The sequence below is a fragment of the Prionailurus viverrinus genome, chromosome B1 (assembly GCF_022837055.1).
Source record: "Prionailurus viverrinus isolate Anna chromosome B1, UM_Priviv_1.0, whole genome shotgun sequence".
In the NCBI taxonomy this organism is placed as follows: Eukaryota; Metazoa; Chordata; class Mammalia; order Carnivora; family Felidae; genus Prionailurus; species Prionailurus viverrinus.
In genome coordinates, this window is record NC_062564.1 from 138,241,866 (window position 1) to 138,262,103 (window position 20,238).

The following is a 20,238-nucleotide window of genomic DNA, read 5'->3' on the forward strand; positions in this document are numbered from 1 at the left end:
TAGTCATTAGTTAAGTGTATTTCTATGTAAAAAAATGTCTTATGTTTTTTTTTTAATTTTTTTTTAACGTTTATTTACTTTTGAGACAGAGAGAGACAGAGCATGAATGGGGGAGGGTCAGAGAGAGAGAGAGGGAGACACAGAATCTGAAACAGGCTCCAGGCTCTGAGCTGTCAGCACAGAGCCTGACGCGGGGCTCGAACTCACGAGCCGTGAGATCATGACCTGTGCCAAAGTCGGACACTTAACCGACTGAGCCACCCAGGCGCCCCTCTATGTTTTGACATGTTCAGTTTATTTCTATATAAAATATTCTCTTTAGCAGGATGAAGTTAAAGGAAGTAGACCGTACAGCCATGCAGGCCTGGAGCCCTGCCCAGAATCATCCCATTTACCTAGCTACAGGTAAGTTCAACAGAGAGAACATAGTAGGAGTCACTTATTTCTTCTTTTCCACATTTGGCCTATCCGTGCCTGTCCTTTTGAGATTCATATTAAGCTTCATCTCCTCTAGAAAGCCTCTCCTTCCCTAGCAGGATACCTCCATCCTCCTTGTGAACTGCGTTCAGTGACCTTCCTCTGTTTCCTTAGCACCTTGTTCATTATAGCATTAATCATGATATGTTACATTTATAGTGTGTTCCCCACTTCATAAGAGTTCTTTCATCATTATTCCTCCAGTGTTAAGCACGATAGATAACATGTTAAAAAAAAAAAAAGCTAAGTATTGATTTGAATGAATGAAGAACAGTTTTGATGCTAGCATTTTTATATGAAGAGTTACATCATTTGTAGCTATAAGCGGACATTGTAAATAATAAACATCTACATGTTTAAAAAATTATCTTCACTACCCACTCTTAGAAGCATTATCTCTAAGCCTTGTGTCAGAATCTCATTGCTGTAGTAATTTAAGCATCTGTTCAATGGCACATATCCTGAGATTTTAGTCACTAATGCAGCATTCATGAGTGAGATAATTGAAAAACATGCATTTAATTTCTGTTTTGTATGGTTTTCTCCAAGTCTTTTAGTTTTGCATGTGTACTCACCATAAATGTATTTTCTATAGGAACATCTGCTCAGCAGCTGGATGCCACATTTAGTACCAATGCTTCCCTTGAGATATTTGAATTAGACCTTTCTGATCCATCCTTGGATATGAAATCTTGTGCCACTTTCTCTTCTTCTCACAGGTATGAGGTTGATTAATCTTAAATTCACATTATTTATGGTTGTGATTATTATGTTGTGGTTGATGCCTAATTTATCTATAAATAAGGTATTATTAGAAACTGCAAGGAATACCATCAATTACATGAAATATTTTGAGAAAAAGTATATGAGTAGATTTCTATTTTTTTTTTTAATATAATTTATTCTAAAATGGGCTAACATAGAGTGTACAAAGTGTGCTCTTGGTTTTGGGGTAGATTCCCATGGTTCATTTCTTACACACAACACCCAGTGCTCATCTCAACAAGTGTCCTCAATGTGCATCACCCATTTTCCCCTCTCCCCCACCCCCACATCCACCCTCAGTTTGTTCTCTGTGTTTACGAGTCTTTTATGGTTTGCCTGCCTCCCTCCCTATATGAGTGAATTTCTGTGGAAGTAAAATACTTTTTTATTTCTGACTGATGTGTGGGACAGGAGGGAAAGGCTCTTTTCCAGTAGTTTTTTTCCTCATGATACAGTAGACATACTTTCTTTTACCTCCTTTATCTCACCTGTTTACAAAAAAAGGATAAGTATGGTCAAAAAAAGGAGTGGTTGGATAATATTAAGATGTTGTTAAGATAATATTAAGATGTTAATAGGATTATCTCTGAATGGTAGGTTATTTTTATTTTTTCCTTGTACTTATCTATATTTAAAAACATTTCACAGAGATTTTTATTGACATGATTTTTGATACAGTGTTATTTGGATCGCCTTTCCAAGTACTTAACACCCTATTGTAATGCAGAAAAAGAACCCTTTCATCTGAGTAGTAAAATATGCTTTATTGTCTCAGTAGTTTGGCAGATTTTGGTGAAGAGATTGTACCCTAGCTAACATAACTTCACATAGCTCAAATCATGAAGTCTCAATGGACCTCTCATCTTCAGAGCCCTCCTCTGTGATGGGAGCTTCAGATGCATTTTGTCTATCAGGTTTTCTACTCACCACCATTTGTTTCATTATATACCTCATGCCACCTTCATATTTCATCTCCTTTCAAACTATAATCTTTTATTGTCCTCCAGTGGGGGCACTTGTCATAATAGACATAATTTTGATGTCATTTTTCCACTGTCATAATACATTACTTTTCTTAGAAAATTTCAGGGGCGCCTGGGTAACTCAGTTGGTTAAGTGTCTGACTCTTGATTTCGACTCAGGTCAGACCTAACAGGTCGTGAGATTGAGCCCCGTGTTGGGCTCTGCACTGACAGCATAGAGCCTGCTTGGAATTCTCTCTCTCCTCTCTCTCTGCCCCTCCCCTGCTTGTACTCTATCTCTCTCTCTAAATAAATAAGTAAACTTAAAAATTCACACACACACACACACACACACACACACACACACACACACACATATATACATAAAGAAAATTCCATATAACTCCTTTAACACCTTTACTATTTAACAGACCACTTGTCAGTGAGTACTTCTGTAATCAAACAATATCAAGGGAAATGGTTATTAGCTCTATTTTACAGGTGAACTAAAAGCAGCTTAGGAGGATTAAGTAACTCACCCAGGGTCTCACAGTTTCTAAATGGTAAAACCATTCTTAAGCCCATATATTTTGACACACAAATCAGGTATACTTTGTGATACTATATTACCTCTACCAAAAAGTTTTTACTCTTTAAGATTATAAAATCAAATATGCACATATGAATACAAATAAAAACTAAAATGCTATTTCACCAAGTCATGCACAGTTACCAAGAATAGAGGAAAAGCAGTGTTTTTAGATTATTTATGAAAACATAGGAATTAAATACGTAATTTCAAATTCTTTTCTGTAGTTATTTGACTTAAAAAATGAGTCATTTACTTATTTTCTCTTAAAGGTACCACAACTTGATTTGGGGGCCTTATAAGATGGATTCCAAAGGAAATGTCTCTGGAGTTCTGATTGCAGGTGGTGAAAATGGAAATATTATTCTTTATGATCCTTCTAAAATTATAGCTGGAGACAAGGAAGTTGTGATTGCCCAAAATGACAAGCATACCGGCCCAGTAAGAGCCTTGGATGTGAATATTTTCCAGGTTAGACTTTTGACATTTATTCATAATTCTTGAGATATGTGCTGCTTATTTGAAATAAGAATATGAGGGGTGCCTGTGTGGCTCAGTTGGTTAAGCGTCCGACTTCACCTCAGGTCATGATCTCATGGTTTATGAGTTTGAGCCCCATGTCAGGCTCTGTGCTGACAGCTCAGAGCCTGGAGCCTGCTTCAGATTCTGTGTCTCCCTCTCTCTCTGCCCTCCCCTGCTCACACTCTGTTTCTCTCTGTCTCTCTCAAAAATAAATAAACATTAAAAAAAAAAAAAGAATATAAATCTACTATTCCTCAGTCTTGGAATTGAAAGCTAAAAATGTGTGCCTGTGCAGGTTGATGAGTGAGTGTATTTTTTTGAAGAATGGAGGGTTCAGAGTTGGGATCAGGGTAAATGATAATAATTCTATGGAGGGGATAAGGCTGATGGGTTTAATTCTACAAATCTGGAGCTGTAATGCCATCTGAGGATATTTTTTATTAAACATTAGGAGCTCCAGAGGTTGGGAACAATGACTTTTATTTATTTATTTATTTTTTTACTCTAAAAAGTTTTTTTATTTTTTTTTATGTTTATTCATTTCTTTTTTTTTTTAATTTTTTATGAAATTTATTGACAAATTGGTTTCCATACAACACCCAGTGCTCATCCCAAAAGGTGCCCTCCTCAATACCCATCACCCACCCTCCCCTCCCTCCCACCCCCCATCAACCCTCAGTTTGTTCTCAGTTTTTAACAGTCTCTTATGCTTTGGCTCTCTCCCATTCTAACCTCTTTTTTTTTTTTTTCCTTCCCCTCCCCCATGGGTTCCTGTTAAGTTTCTCAGGATCCACATAAGAGTGAAACCATATGGTATCTGTCTTTCTCTGTATGGCTTATTTCACTTAGCATCACACTCTCCAGTTCCATCCACGTTGCTACAGAAGGCCATATTTCATTTTTTCTCATTGCCACGTAATATTCCATTGTGTATATAAACCACAATTTCTTTATCCATTCATCAGTTGATGGACATTTAGGCTCTTTCCATAATTTGGCTATTGTTGAGAGTGCTGCTATGAACATTGGGGTACAAGTGGCCCTATGCATCAGTACTCCTGTATCCCTTGGATAAATTCCTAGCAGTGCTATTGCTGGGTCATAGGGTAGGTCTGTTTTTAATTTTCTGAGGAACCTCCACACTGCTTTCCAGAGCGGCTGCACCAATTTGCATTTCCACCAACAGTGCAAGAGGGTTCCCGTTTCTCCACATCCTCTCCAGCATCTATAGTCTCCTGATTTGTTCATTTTGGCCACTCTGACTGGCGTGAGGTGATACCTGAGTGTGGTTTTGATTTGTATTTCCCTGATAAGGAGCGACGCTGAACATCTTTTCATGTGCCTGTTGGCCATCCGGATGTCTTCTTTAGAGAAGTGTCTATTCATGTTTTCTGCCCATTTCTTCACTGGGTTAATTGTTTTTCGGGTGTGGAGTTTGGTGAGCTCTTTATAGATTTTGGATACTAGCCCTTTGTCCGATATGTCATTTGCGAATATCTTTTCCCATTCCGTTGGTTGCCTTTTAGTTTTGTTGGTTGTTTCCTTTGCTGTGCAGAAACTTTTTATCTTCATCAGGTCCCAGTAATTCACTTTTGCTTTTAATTCCCTTGCCTTTGGGGATGTGTCGAGTAAGAGATTGCTACGGCTGAGGTCAGAGAGGTCTTTTCCTGCTTTCTCCTCTAAGGTTTTGATGGTTTCTTGTCTCACATTTAGGTCCTTTATCCATTTTGAGTTTATTTTTGTGAATGGTGTGAGAAAGTGGTCTAGTTTCAACCTTCTGCATGTTGCTGTCCAGTTCTCCCAGCACCATTTGTTAAAGAGGCTGTCTTTTTTCCATTGGATGTTCTTTCCTGCTTTGTCAAAGATGAGTTGGCCATATGTTTGTGGGTCTAGTTCTGGGGGTTCTATTCTATTCCATTGGTCTATGTGTCTGTTTTTGTGCCAATACCATGCTGTCTTGATGATGACAGCTTTGTAGTAGAGGCTAAAGTCTGGGATTGTGATGCCTCCTGCTTTGGTCTTCTTCTTCAAAATTCCTTTGGCTATTCGGGGCCTTTTGTGGTTCCATATGAATTTTAGGATTGCTTGTTCTAGTTTCGAGAAGAATGCTGGTGCAATTTTGATTGGGATTGCATTGAATGTGTAGATAGCTTTGGGTAGTATTGACATTTTGACAATATTTATTTTTCCAATCCATGAGCAAGGAATGTCTTTCCATTTCTTTAAATCTTCTTCAATTTCCTTCATAAGCTTTCTATAATTTTCAGCATACAGATCCTTTACATCTTTGGTTAGATTTATTCCTAGGTATTTTATGCTTCTTGGTGCAATTGTGAATGGGATCAGTTTCTTTATTTGTCTTTCTGTTGCTTCATTGTTAGTGTATAAGAATGCAATTGATTTCTGTACATTGATTTTGTATCCTGCAACTTTGCTGAATTCATGTATCAGTTCTAGCAGACTTTTGGTGGAGTCTCGGATTTTCCATGTATAATATCATGTCATCTGCAAAAAGCGAAAGCTTGACTTCATCTTTGCCAATTTTGATGGGGAACAATGACTTTTAAAAGTTTGTGCTAGTTCAGCATTAGGCTAGTGCTGTGGTGTCTGGTTAATCCTCTGTTTTATTAATTGAAAAACTTTGTATTCATGACAGCGATTACTGCTCTATCAAATAATTAGAAAATTACACAAATACAGTGCAAATCTAATGGGTAGACAAGAGTTAGTCTACTGTTGCCGTCATAAACATTACTGAATATTAACTATATAGATGTATTGGTTAGTAAAGATCTTGAATTAATAGGATAGTAGAGCATAACAACCAAAACATAAATGTTATCCTAAGAAAGTTTAAAATGGGGCCACTGGGGTGGCTCAGTGGGATGAGCTTCTGATTCTTGATTTCAGCTCAGGTCATGATTCCAGGGTCGTGGGGTTGAGCCCTGAGTTGGGCTCCACACTGCGTGTGGAGCCTGCTTAAGATTCACTTTTTCTCTCTTTCTTTCTCTCTCTCTCTCCCCCTCTCTCTGCCCCTCTCCTCAGCTCATGCTCGCTCTCAAATAAGTTTAAAATAGTTATTTTTCTTGTATTATAAATAGGTACTTAGGATACAGAAATACAGAAACCCAAACTTCATTTCTATAGTTTACGGTACCTACTCTTTAGGTTAGATAGCTAGTTCTTTTGCTAATGAAACAACTGCTGATTATCGGTTAGTGTGTTGTATTATAGGTGACTACAACCATAGAATTCCTCTATTTCCATAGTTACATGATGGTCGATCAGGGAAGAATTTATAATAAGAATGAATAATAAGGGATGAAAGTCAATATATGAAACTCATTATCTTTCTGTACTTCCTATCACAATTTTAGGGTATTGTTGATCCTTAAGGTATGCAACAGAGATAACCTAGAAATACTGCCTCCCAGAACAAGATTGAGTGTAAGTGAACTAGAAATACATGAGGATTTAAGACAAGAGATTTTTGTAGCCCTGTATTGGTCCGGCTCCAGAAGCTGGCTTTGAGGTATCTGTAGATAGATGCTGTTATTTTAGGATTCAGTTATTGGTCTGAAAGCAATAATTGGTTTTGTCTGTTTTTGCCTTTTACAATCAGATCCCCTTCTAGGGATGCAGAAATGATAATCCCCATATGGTTGCATGATTGTTTAAGAATTTATCCATATAATTATTTTTTTAATGTCTTATCATGTCAGTAGACATGTTATCTTGTGAATGAAGTAGAATTTTTTAATACACGTCTCTAAAACATCATTGCAGTTTCATGGAGTGCCTCGGTGGCTTAGTCAGTTAGGCATCTGACTTCAGCTTAGTTCGTGAGTTCAAGCCCGCATCAGGCTCTGTGCTGATAGCTCATACCCTAGAGCCTGCTTCAGATTCTGTGTCTCTCTCTCTCTCTACCCTTTTCCTGCTTGTGCTCCATCTCTCTGTCTCTCAAAAATAAATAAACGTTAAAAAATTTTTTTTAATTAAAAACAAAAATAAAACACTATCACAGTTTCAGATTATTATGCATAGTATTTAGGAATTCTTGAGTTCTGCTTTTTTTAATTAAACAGAAAAGTTGTGTGCCCTAAAACTCCTAGATCTTTCCATCTCTGAACAGTTAATTCTGAGTTCTCTTAATTATTCTTAAATGCTGTTTAGTTATTAATTATTTCTTACTGCAGACTAATCTGGTAGCCTCTGGTGCTAATGAATCTGAAATCTACATTTGGGATCTCAACAATTTTGCAACTCCAATGACACCAGGAGCAAAAACACAGGTATTGTGTTGATTTTAATGTAATCAAAATAACCAAAGTCAGTTCTTCAACACTTATGTCATTTTTTTCCACACAAAATATATTTGTTTAAAATCAGTGTTGTTATTGATTTTCCTTAGCTATTGTAAAGTACAGTCTTAGTAAATGTGTTTCTTCAAGGTATCAGTGAGTCCTCAACAGCAAATATTTATTCAGTGCCTAACACCAGATATTGTTTGATGTACTTGACATATAGTAGTGAATAAAATAGACAAGTCTCTGGTAGTTTTTTCAGATATAGTATTATATATAGTATAGTATTTTGCATTGTGTAGTATTTTGACAATATCCAACCACAGAATAAAAATCATAGACTAGAAAGGAAACTAAATCTTTAAAAAAACAACTCCATCCCTTTCCTATGTATTTCTAATAAGTTAAGAGAGAACAATCCTCCACTTGCCTCCTTGAAGTTTATCTTATAATGGACCCCAGCATTTTGGCAATCTTAGAGGTAGCGTAATGGTAGCATAAGATCTCCCATTTATAAAGATATTCTTCTAGTGGTCTAGGCTGTAACTTTTGTTCTCCCTAGTTGTCTGTCATACTGATCACCGTCTACTTTGTAGTTCATTATCTACCTTGTGGCAGTTGCAAAGTAAAGAAAAAGTGCTTGATTTATAGCAGGAGCTTAATAAATGCCTGGTGAATGAGACAATATTAAACAATTATACTTGAAGTGGCATATATCTGAGCTTTAAGATGTATTGTATATATTGAGAACTTATGAATATAAAAAATTTGTGGAATGAATAGGTCAGATTTAAATTAATCCCTTTTTAAAAAGAAGGATCAGATTTTATAGTTAAATTTGACCATAATTGGGAAATGGTTTTTAGTAGTTTATTCCTTTTAGCCTCCAGAAGATATCAGCTGCATTGCATGGAACAGACAAGTCCAGCATATTTTAGCGTCAGCCAGTCCCAGTGGCCGGGCCACTGTATGGGATCTTAGAAAAAATGAACCTATCATCAAAGTCAGTGACCATAGTAACAGGGTAAGTATATGATTGATTTATAACAAACATGTTATGTTTCTGCTGTAGGTATTTCTGTATTGTTTGTCCGTGTTGACAGCAAATCAGATTTTTATAAAGGCAAATCCTGTCTTTTCATGGACCAATCATGTTGGAATGAGAAGATTTTTCCTTGGGGAAAATAATAAAGTTTCCAATAAACCATGCTGGATATTATTAAGAATGAAGGGAGAGATTGTTAATTAAATAGCTTCTTCCCTGATATACTGATTGTTTTTATTTTATTAGCTGTTTCAAAGTATTATAGTAATATTTTATCTTTAGCTTTCTCTAGAACACACAAATTTTCCCTGCTAGTAATTGTGTGACTATGAACTTGTAGTTGCCAAACTCCTGGCTTCATCTCCTCTCATTAAGTACTGCTAAAGTGAGCTAATGTTCTCCTACTTGCCCAGTAGATGTAGCTGTATAGCACATTAAAGTTTTGACCTTACAGATTCCTTAATACTGTGTGACAGTGTGCTATAAAATAGTTTAGACATAATATAGGGCCTTATTTTGTTTGTTTTTAATTACATTATTTAGTTTGACATTTTTAGAAATAAGTTTGCCTAAATCCGAGCATATATGTATAATTTAACTATAACAGCAAAAAACTATTTAGAAGAATATTTCATCAGGGTATTGTTTTCCAATGAATTAGGAATTTAAAACAAGTTTCAGTTGAATAAAGCATTTCAATAAGCATTTCAGTCATCTTCTGGAATATTTAGTGGGACCTAAACTTCCAGGTAATTCTCAATAGTAATGTTAACTTATTCTATGTGAAAATTTAAATGGTAGTTGTTGCTTTAGACATTTTGTCTTGATTTTTTTGGCAAAATAGAGGAAAGGTGTGGATTTTTTTATTATTATAATCTTTTATCTGTTTTCATTTTTCTGAAAGTTTTAAATTTAAATTTATATAAAACTTTCCTCCTAGTTACAATTTTGACAGGTAAACTCATTTTTGGTACAGAATTATTCTGATCCAGAATGGTGATGTGTATTGAATAGCGAGATGAATTGAAAACATTCAACCTTTTACTTTAAAACTACTGTTTTAAGACTGTTTAATAAAATTTAATCGTTTTATTTAATCATTTAATCAAGAAGCATCATAGCTTGACATCTCCAAATGCAGGCTGTGAAGATAGCTGTCAGGGTTCAAAATTTAATAGTTTTAAGTTTGGGTTTTTTTTTTTTTTTTTAAATAAACTAAGCCTGAGCTGATGTTTTCTACTGTTTGTTTCAACAAAGGCATATTCCTCAAGCTCATTTTGGCTCTTCATAAAGTAATAGGATTGATACAGTGTGAGCCTTAACTATCTGCAGATGCATTGCTCTGGGTTGGCGTGGCATCCTGATGTTGCGACTCAGATGGTCCTTGCCTCTGAGGATGATAGATTGCCGGTGGTCCAGATGTGGGATCTTCGCTTTGCTTCCTCTCCACTCCGTGTCTTGGAAAATCATGCCAGGTATCATGCTGCTCGTCTAAGGAACTTGATTTATTTATTTGTAAAAACATATTTACTTCTTTGAATTATCAGATAATTATTTTTAAATTAAGGAATCTCCTTTGTCTCTATCCTGTAAAAGTTAAATGGTTTTTATTTGAAGCAGTAGTCATCTCATTTTCTGTTCCCAAAAATTCATATTATAACAGTACAAAAATGTGTTAAAGGATTTTCCGCTACTTATTTCATGTAATAATTAATAGATCAAATTTCCAGTATATCACAGCACTTCGGGACAACTCATGACATTATACAATTTGATCTTTATTAGGGTCATCATGCTTATGAAGAGTCTTCCATAACATTCAGTTACAAGCAACAATTGAAAAGTTTGTTTTATTTCTAAGTTTTTATTTTAGTTTAAAAGCATTATTGAGAAATTAGCTGGGTTATTCTGCTTTCAATTTTAATAAATGTGCAGATTTTCTACATAGATGTGAGGGGTAAAGTGTGCAACCCTTGGTCTCGGGGTTATGGAATTTGAGCCCTACTTTGGGTGTAGAGATTACTTTAAAGAAATAAAATCTTTACAAATTAATAAAAATTTAAAAAATCAAAAGATATGAGAAATTACTTATGTGAATTCTGGTAGCATTAAATTTAGTTGGTAATTTGGCACATTTCCTGTCATTGATATTCAGGTGTCCAGGGGTTTATACATATTTTTTTCATGGTTTTAAACAAGAAACAAATCTCTTTTAATGGTAGTATTTTCTAGGGCACCTGGGTGGCTCAGTCGGTCTGACTTTGGCTCCGGTCATGATCTCATGGTTCATTGAGTTCAAGCCCCATATTGGGCTCTGTGCTGACAGCTCGGAGCCTGGCGCCTGCTTCGGATTCTGTGTCTTCCTCTCTGCCCCTAGACAGCTCACACTGTGTCTCTCTCTGTCTCTCTAAAGTAAATAAACATTTTTTAAAAATTAAGTCTTTTTTTTTTAATAATTTTTTTAATGTTTGTTTATTTTTGAGAGAGAGAGAGAGAGACAGTGTGTGAGTGGGTGAGGAGCAAGAGAAGAAGACACAGAATCCGAAGCAGGCTCCAGGCTCTGAGCTGTCAGCACAGAACCCTACGCAGCGCTCAAACTCGTCAACCTTGAGATCATGACCTGAGCTGAAGTCGGACACTGAACCAACTGAGCCACCCAGTTGCCCCAGTCTTTTTGTTTTCTTAAACATAGTCTTTCAAAAGGCAAAAGTTTAAATTTGATTATGTCCAATTTATAAGTTTAAAAAATATTTGTGTTTTTTGTGACCTATCAAAAAACACTTTATCTAACTCAGTGACACAAAACGTTTCTCCTGTGGCTTCTCCTAGAAGATTTATAATATTAACTTTTTTTTTTAATTTTTTTTTTTTAACGTTTATTTATTTTTGAGACAGAGAGAGACAGAGCATGAATGGGGGAGGGGCAGAGAGAGAGGGAGACACAGAATCCGAAGCAGGCTCCAGGCTCTGAGCTGTCAGCACAGAGCCTGATGCAGGGCTCGAACCCACAGACTGTGAGATCATGACCTGAGCTGAAGTCGGATGCCTAACCAACTGAGCCACCTAGGGGCCCTGAAACAAACAAACAAACAAACAAACAAACAAATAAATAAATAAAGCTAGCTAGCTAGCTAGCTAGTTAGCTTGCTAGCTCTAATATTTTCTAAGTACTTTGGGGCTTTCTTTCCTATTTAGGGATATATACATTAAAGCTTTAAATCCCTTTTCTCCCACTGGGAGAAGTCTTAAAGTTTGTGACCTGTACTTTAGCTTTAGGAGAAGAGTGCAGTAAAAATGTAATCCTATTCAGATGTTATGCTTCAGTCAGCTTTTTAGTAAAGAAAGGATGATTCTGAGAAGTCTTAATATTTTTCTGTTAGATAAGGTTTTATTCATTCATTTAACACATACTTCTTGAACATGTGCTCTGTACCAAGCACTGTACTGAGATTCAGTAATGTAACAGACAAAAATCTCTGCCCTCGGGGAACTTACATTATGGTGGGAGTTCAACTAACATTTATATAACATGTAAAATGTACAAACACTTTGAATGTTAGCTTGATTAATTCTCATAACAAACCTGTGGTATAGATCCTATTAACCCATTTTACAAATCGGAAATTGAGGCTCAGCAAGGTAAACTTGGCCTATGTCACATAACTAGTCAAGTGCTTACTTCCGACCCAAACTTTCTGATCCCAGAATCCATGCTCTTAACACTTTATTGTACTGCCAGTTTTAGGAGTGATCATAATTCAGCAAGACAGAAAACCATACTGAGTGCTAGGAGCAAATCAACTCTCTAGTTTCTCAATTTTCTCCTTCTAATATATACAAGAGTTACATTATAGGATTTTTAAGGTCCCTTCCAGCTCTTTAATTCTGTGATATTTTTGTCTTTAATACTTAGTAAGAACCTAAATGATCTTTAAAATGTGATATTAAATATGTACAGATTTCTTTCAAAGTCATTCTTGACATGCCTTGAAATTCTTGACATGCATGATTAGATTCTAACGGGAGGACTGTTATAAAGTATATCATTGATACAATTGTGGAAATTTGAATATAGACTATATATTTTTATTTAAAAAATTTTTTTTGATGTTTATTTTTGAGAGAAAGGGTAGACAGAGCATGAAGTGGGGGGGAGGCAGAGAGAGAGGGAAACACAGAATCTGAAGCAAGCTCCAGACTCTGAACTGTCAGCACAGAGCCTGACGTGGGGCTCAAACCCATGAACCGCGACGCGAGATCATGACCTGAGCCGAAGTCGGACACTTAACCAACTAAGCCACCCAGGCGCCCCCAGACTATATATTTTTAAATGTTACATATAAATAATAAATATTTTTAGTATGTAATTGTATTATGGCTACATAGAAGAATGTTTATATCCTCAGAGATAAGTGTAGGGTGACATGTCATAGTATCTGCAATTAACTCTCAAGTGGTCAGTGTATATATGAAGAGAGAGAGAGAGGGAGAGAAACACATTAAGTAAATGTGGCCAAATCAGTGAGTCAGGGTGAGGAATATAAGGCTGTACATCTTACTGTCCTTAAAATTTTTACAAAGATTTTAACTTTTTCTTTTTAATTTTTTTTTAACATTTATTTTTGAGAGACAGAGAGAGCATGAGCATGGGAGGGTCAGAGAGAGACAGACAGACAGACAGACAAACAGAATCTGAAGCAGGCTTCAGGCTCTGAGCTGTCAGCACAGAGCCCAATGCGGGGCTCAAACTCACGAACCATGAGATCATGACTGGAGCCAAAGTCGGACTCTTTTTTTTTTTTTTTTAATTTTTTTTTAACGTTTATTTATTTTTGAGACAGAGAGAGACAGAGCATGAATGGGGGAGGGTCAGAGACAGAGGGAGACACAGAATCCGAAACAGGCTCCAGGCTCTGAGCGGTCAGCACAGAGCCTGATGCGGGGCTCGAACTCACGGACCGCGAGATCATGACCTGAGCTGAAGTCAGACGCTTAACCGACTGAGCCACCCAGGTGCCCCGAGTCGGACTCTTAACCGACTGAGCCACCCAGGCACCCCAATTTTAACTTTTTAAAAATATAATGTTGGAAGCAAAAGCCAATCTTAAACAATTTGAGTTCTTTTCCTATACTGTATTTCCCTGATTATGAGAGGAGATTGAATATCTTTTCAGTGATCAAAGAACATACACATTCCTAAATTGCTTTCCAGAAAGATTATATTAAATTACACTTCTATTAGCAGTATGTTTCTCCAAAGCCTAAGCAGGAATCATTTGGAGACTTGGTTTTCTCAAGATTAAAAATTTCTTCACCTCGTGTTTTTTATAGGGGGATTTTGGCAATTGCTTGGAGCATGGCAGATCCTGAATTGTTGCTGAGCTGTGGAAAAGATGCTAAGATTCTCTGCTCCAACCCAAACACAGGAGAGGTATGGGGAGGAAATGTTTCTCAAACTTACAGCCAGTATAATTTTATCTCTAGATGAATAAGAAATTTTCCATAAGGATTCTTTAGTGTATTATTATAATTAAAGACAAGAGATGGAGGTATGTGTGAGATGTTAATCTAGCAGAGATTTTATCAGGAACATTATCTAAGCTCAGCTGTTTCTTCTAAGAAAATCAGCCACTGAAATAGTATATTTGAAATTAGTAACCATCTCCCACTCCCCATTTCCAATAAACTGTGTTTACCTACACTCAGAAATACTTCATTTGATTTATTTAACGTGATCCCTGGAAATCGGTGTCTTCAAAGTTTGGGTCTTTTTCCTGCTTTCCCATTTCTGAAGATCCTGACTTTTGGAAATCAGTAAATGTATGGTTTTTTTTGTTGGTTTGTTTGGTTTTTGTTTTTTCATGTTTATTTATTTTGAGAGAGAGAGAACGTGCACAAGGGAGTGGCAGAGAGAGAGGGAAAGAGAGAGATTCTCAAGCAGACTCCATCCTCAGCATGGAGCCTGACACAGGGTTTGAACTCACAACTGTGAGATCACAACCAGAGCCGATGTCAAGAATTGGAGCCACCCAGGAGCCCAAGTAGATGTACGTTTTCAATCTCTCTTCTGAACTATACAGCAGGAATATAATACATCACAATATAATATTTGTCTTATGTCCTACCCATAGAAATTTAGATGTAGGAAATTTTACCCCTTATTAAATATAAATGTCATATAAATATAACTTAATTGCCTTTGATTGCTTTGGGTTAAGTTAATGGGCTAAAAAATCTCTTAACTATTAAAAATTATTTTTCTTAGTTGAATGAATGGCTTCCGTCTTTTTCAGTATTGGGGAAGAGATCATAGATTTTTTTTTTTTAAGTTTTTATTTTCACTCCAGTTAGCTAACATACAGTGTTATATTAGTTTCAAGTGTACAATATGGTAATTCAACACTTTTATACATCACCCTGTGCTCATCACAAAGTGCACTCCTTAATCCCCATTACCTATTTTAACCCATCAAGACCATAGATATTACTTACAGCTTTTCAACTTTTACCTTCTATAATTATGATAGATTATTGTAAGTGTTTTGCTAGTTACTCTGATGGAATGCTAGCAAATATAAGAATATCTTCAATAGGTTTTAATCTATAATATTAAGATAGAAACAAGCACTTTTGTTATTTGATTCGTGGTTTAAAATTTTCAGATGCAGTGATATCTGTAAGAATATAGAAACATTAAAGTTAGGGAACATAGGGCACCCAGGTGTCTCAGTCAGTTAAGCATCTGATTCTTGATTTCAGCTCAGGTCATGATCTCACAGTTTGTGAATTTGAGCCCACGTCAGGCTCTGCACTGGCAGCACAGAGCCTGCTTGAGATTTTTCTCTCTCCATCTCTCTCTGCCCTTTCCTGCTAGCAAGCATGCACTCTTTCTCTCTCAAATTTTTTTTTAAAAGTTAGGGGACATAGGAGAAAAAAATTAAAATAGTAAGTTTTGCCTCATGGGATTTGTAGACCAAATAATAAAATCTTGCATTTTATACTGTGCCTTCCCAAATGAGTTCAGAATCATGGAAATTACTCTAATATTCTTAATTATATGAATTGATAAAATGAATTTTTGCATATGATTAGTTGTGTGTGCTTAGAATTTGAAGGAATAAACTTTTAGTACATGCTGCAACTAAAAACTTTAGTAGATTTTTATTCAGATGCAAATTAGGAACAGACCAGTGATTCACATTTGAAGCTATGAGTCTTATCAACCTTAAGCCTTAAAGACAAGCAGGCTAGGGGTGCCTGGGTGGCTCAGGCGGTTAACTGTCCGATGTCAGCTCAGGTCATGATCTCATGGTTCCTGGGTTCGAGCCCCATGTCAGTCTCTGTCCTGAAAGCTTAGAGCCTGGAGCCTGCTTTGGATTCTGTGTCTCCTTTCATTCTCTCTCTCTCTCTCTCTCTCTCTCTCTCTCTCTCTCTCTCAAAAATAAAAAATAAAAAAATAAACATTAAAAAAATTAAAAAAAAAAAGATGAGCAGACTAAATGCCTTTTCACTTAGTTGTTTTCTTATAAAGTAAAACATTCAAAATGTCTGAGTCAAATTTAAGATAATTTGACTTTTTTTTTTTTTTTTAATTTTTTAATGTTTATTTATTTTTGAGACAGAGAGAGAGCGTGAGCAGGGGAGGGGCAGAGAGAGAGAGGGAGACACAGAATCCGAAGCAGGCTCCAGGCTTCAAGCTGATAGCACAGACCCCGATGAGGGGCTGGAACCCACGAACTGTGAGATCATGACCTGAGCCGAAGTGGGACGCTTAACCAAGACTTAGACACCCAGGCGCCCCTTGACTTACTTCTTAAAACCATAAAACTTTTGTTCCTATAAGCATCAATTAGCATCACACTAACTTTGAGTTAGCAATAATTATTACATTGTAAATGTTTTATATCAACCATTTTTTATAGTTTTTCCATATTGTTTCCTTTTAAAGAAAACTGTTTATGCTAAATATGTTTCTATTTTGCAGTAATAAGAATGCTGTATACATGGTTTTGCTTGAGTAAAAGCCAAATTCTCAGTGAATTCTTCCTTCTTGAGGTTATTTTTTAAATTTGGTCTTCAGATAGTTTAAATATGGTTGTTTGGATCTTGGCAAGCAAAAGAGCAGAAGACCATTATCTTTGAGTTTAACAAGCTTACTATAATAGATTTTTCTCGTCTTTCAGATGCACCCACTACTACCATTTCAATAAAAACAGGAAAACCTTAGTTTTTAATACGCACTTCTTCTAAATTTGATTGAAACTTTGAATAAGCATTATTATTTTTATCATAATAGATCATCAAAATGGGCTTCTAATATTTTAAACAAGTATTTATAATTTTTTTTCCTGGCTCAAGACTCTTTCTAAAAGGAATTATTTAATTAAGCTGCACTTGTTAATCATATTAATACAGGTGTTTTGGCTGTAAAGTGGCTATACTGTTTTCTGACTTTTTGTTGTTGTTGCTTAGGTGTTATATGAACTTCCGACCAACACACAGTGGTGCTTTGATATTCAGTGGTGTCCCAGAAATCCTGCTGTCTTATCAGCTGCTTCCTTTGATGGGCGAATCAGCGTTTACTCTATCATGGGTGGGAGCGCAGATGGCTTAAGGCAGAAACAAGTTGACAAGGTAATAGAAAGCGTTAAGATTTTAAATCGTAACAATTGAAAAATATCATCTTATCATGGTATTATTTTGAAAATGACTTTACTATCAATGCTATGGATTAATTGGATAATTGTGATAAAAATATTTCTTGAGTATGACTTGAAAACATGTAATCTCATATAAATTATACTTGCATTATTTTTTTTAGCTCTCATCATCTTTTGGGAATCTTGATCCCTTTGGCACAGGACAGCCCCTTCCACCATTACAAATTCCTCAGCAAACTGCTCAGCATAGTATAGTGTTGCCTCTGAAGAAGCCACCCAAGTGGATCCGAAGGCCTGTTGGTGCTTCCTTTTCAGTAGGTGGATTTGTTTTTATGGTCCATAAGCACAAAGGACTTCTTTTAGTAAAGGGTTCTTATAGGATCACTCAGATGGAAGAAGATTGAGTGTGAAATATGTCTGTAGATTTTTCATTATTCAAAATGGTTTCTCAGGGGGGCGCCTGGGTGGCGCAGTCGGTTAAGCGTCCGACTTCAGCCAGGTCATGATCTCGCAGTCCATGGGTTCGAGCCCCGCGTCGGGCTCTGGGCTGATGGCTCAGAGCCTGGAGCCTGTTTCCATTCTGTGTCTCCCTCTCTCTCTGCCCCTCCCCCGTTCATGCTCTGTCTCTCTCTGTCCCAAAAATAAATAAACGTTGAAAAAAAAAAAAATTAAAAAAAAAAAAAAAGAATAAAATATTTCTATTAAAAAAAAAAAAAACAAAATGGTTTCTCAGGAAAAATAGGACCTACTTTGTTTTTTACTTTAAATTGTGGTAAAATATACATAACATAAAATTTACCATGTTAGCCATTTAGAAACATACAGTTCAATGGCATTAAGTACATTTACATCGTAGTACAACCATCACACTGTCCATCCCCTTATTAAACTTGCCTTCCTTCTCTTTCTCTCCTTCCTTCATAACTTTCTCTTCTTCATTTTTTTTTTTTATTTTTAATTTGGAGGAAAGTGTATCTGTGTGTCCTCCTTCCTTCTCTTTATTCCTTCCAACTTTTTTTTAATTGCCAATTTCTTTTTTTTATGGTAAAAATATGTAACGAAATTTACCATCATAATCATGTTTAAGTGTAAATTACAGTATGTTAACTAAATACGTTTGTTGTACAACAAGATCATCAGAACTTTTTTATCTTGTAAAACTTAAACTCTTTTACTATTGAACAACAACTGCTAGTTTTCCCCTTCCCTAGCCCCTGGTAATCAAATTCTACTTTCTGTTTCTCTGAGTTTGACAACTATCAATACCTCATATAAATGGAATCATACAATATTTATCTTTTTGTGATTGATTTGTTTCACATAGCATAAGGTCCTCAAGGTGTTGTAGTGTCTGACAAGATTTCCTACTTTTTTTTTTTTTTTTTTTTTTCAACGTTTATTTATTTTTGGGACAGAGAGAGACAGAGCATGAACGGGGGAGGGGCAGAGAGAGAGGGAGACACAGAATCGGAAACAGGCTCCAGGCTCTGAGCCATCAGCCCAGAGCCTGACGCGGGGCTCGAACTCACGGACCGTGAGATCGTGACCTGGCTGAAGTCGGACGCTTAACCGACTGCGCCACCCAGGCGCCCCAAGATTTCCTACTTTTAAAAGGCTGAGAAATAGTCCACATTTTCTTTATCCATTAATTTATCTGTGGACATTTAGTTTGCTTCCACCTCTTGCTGTTATGAATAATGCTGCAATGAACATTCATGTGCAAATATGTCTTTAAGATCCTATTTTCAATTCTTTTGGATATATACCCAGAAGTAGGATTGCTGGATCTTATGGTAATTCTATTTTTAATTTTTTAACGAGCCTCCCTACTGTTTCCCATAGTGGCTGTACCATTTTACATTCCCATCAACAGTGCACATGGGTTCTAATTTTTCCACATCCTCACTAACATGCTGTTTTTTAATTTTTTTAGATAACAGTCAATGGGTGGGAGATGATAATCTCATTGTGGTTTGATTTGCATTTTCCTAATGATAAGTGATGTGGAGCATCTTTTCATGTATCTGTTGGCCGTCTGTATGTCATCTTTGGAGAAATGTCTGTTCAAGTCCTTTGCTCATTTTTTAATCAGGTTGTTTTTGGGTTTTTTTGGTCACTGAGTTGTAGGAGTTCTTTATGGATTCTAAATGTTAACTCTGAATGTTAACAGATAAATGATTTGTAAATATTTTCTCCCATTCTGTAGGTAGCTTTTTTTACTCTGTTGATTGTTTACTTTCTGAACAGAAGCCTCATTTGTCTATTTTTGCTTTTGTTGCCTGTGCTTTTGGTATTACATCTATATCATTGTCAAATTAATGACTTCAGCTTAGAAAAACTTCAGCTTAGAAAACTCTGGTAGATCAGAAAGAAGAAATAAAGTCCTTTCCTAAATATTCTTATTTCACTACTGCTTTTAAGTCTTGTATAGAACAGACCATTTGTCCAGTGTTCGGTTACTTTCTTCATACAACCTACAGGTAAAATAAAATTTCATTAGTAGTAATATTAATAGCTGAAGTGTATTTTTTTAATAGCTAAAGTATATTTATGTACTGTGTGCCAGACATTGTTCTAAGCATTTTGCATATAGTAACATTTAATTCTCAGAACTGCTTATAAAATAGCTATTACTACTACCTCTGTTTTGTAGATAAAGAGAAGCACAGAGAAATTAAAGATCTTGTCTAATCTTACAGATATAAAGATTTTAGCTATTCTACTGTCAACCTGATCTGATGCCTCCTGTGCATAATGATGAGAGTGAGTCTGTTGGTGATAATGCCTAAAACTAAGATAGTAAACTTACATTATTTGAGGTGTCTGGCTGGCTCAGTCGGTAGAATATGAGACTCTTGATCTTGGGTCATGAGTTCAAGTCCCACACTGCAGGTAGAGATTACTAAAAAAAATA

General features: G+C 36.0%; 1 protein-coding gene across 34 annotated transcripts in view; it reads left to right on the forward strand.

Annotated features, from left to right (window-relative positions):
* The window catches only part of SEC31A (SEC31 homolog A, COPII coat complex component), a 75,122-nt gene that overhangs the window by 11,753 nt on the left and 43,131 nt on the right, over positions 1-20,238 (forward strand). For 29 of the 34 annotated variants that reach the window (XM_047856325.1, XM_047856329.1, XM_047856335.1 and 26 more), the window contains exons 2-10: positions 323-405; positions 1,073-1,196; positions 3,066-3,264; positions 7,512-7,607; positions 8,503-8,643; positions 9,997-10,139; positions 13,996-14,095; positions 17,137-17,298; positions 17,486-17,638. In XM_047856325.1, the coding sequence (XP_047712281.1) occupies positions 327-405; positions 1,073-1,196; positions 3,066-3,264; positions 7,512-7,607; positions 8,503-8,643; positions 9,997-10,139; positions 13,996-14,095; positions 17,137-17,298; positions 17,486-17,638 (1,197 nt within the window). In that variant the 5' untranslated portion in view covers positions 323-326. The remainder of the gene's footprint in view (positions 1-322; positions 406-1,072; positions 1,197-3,065; positions 3,265-7,511; positions 7,608-8,502; positions 8,644-9,996; positions 10,140-13,995; positions 14,096-17,136; positions 17,299-17,485; positions 17,639-20,238) is intronic. The other 5 variants (XM_047856313.1, XM_047856319.1, XM_047856318.1 and 2 more) reach the window with 2 other exon arrangements.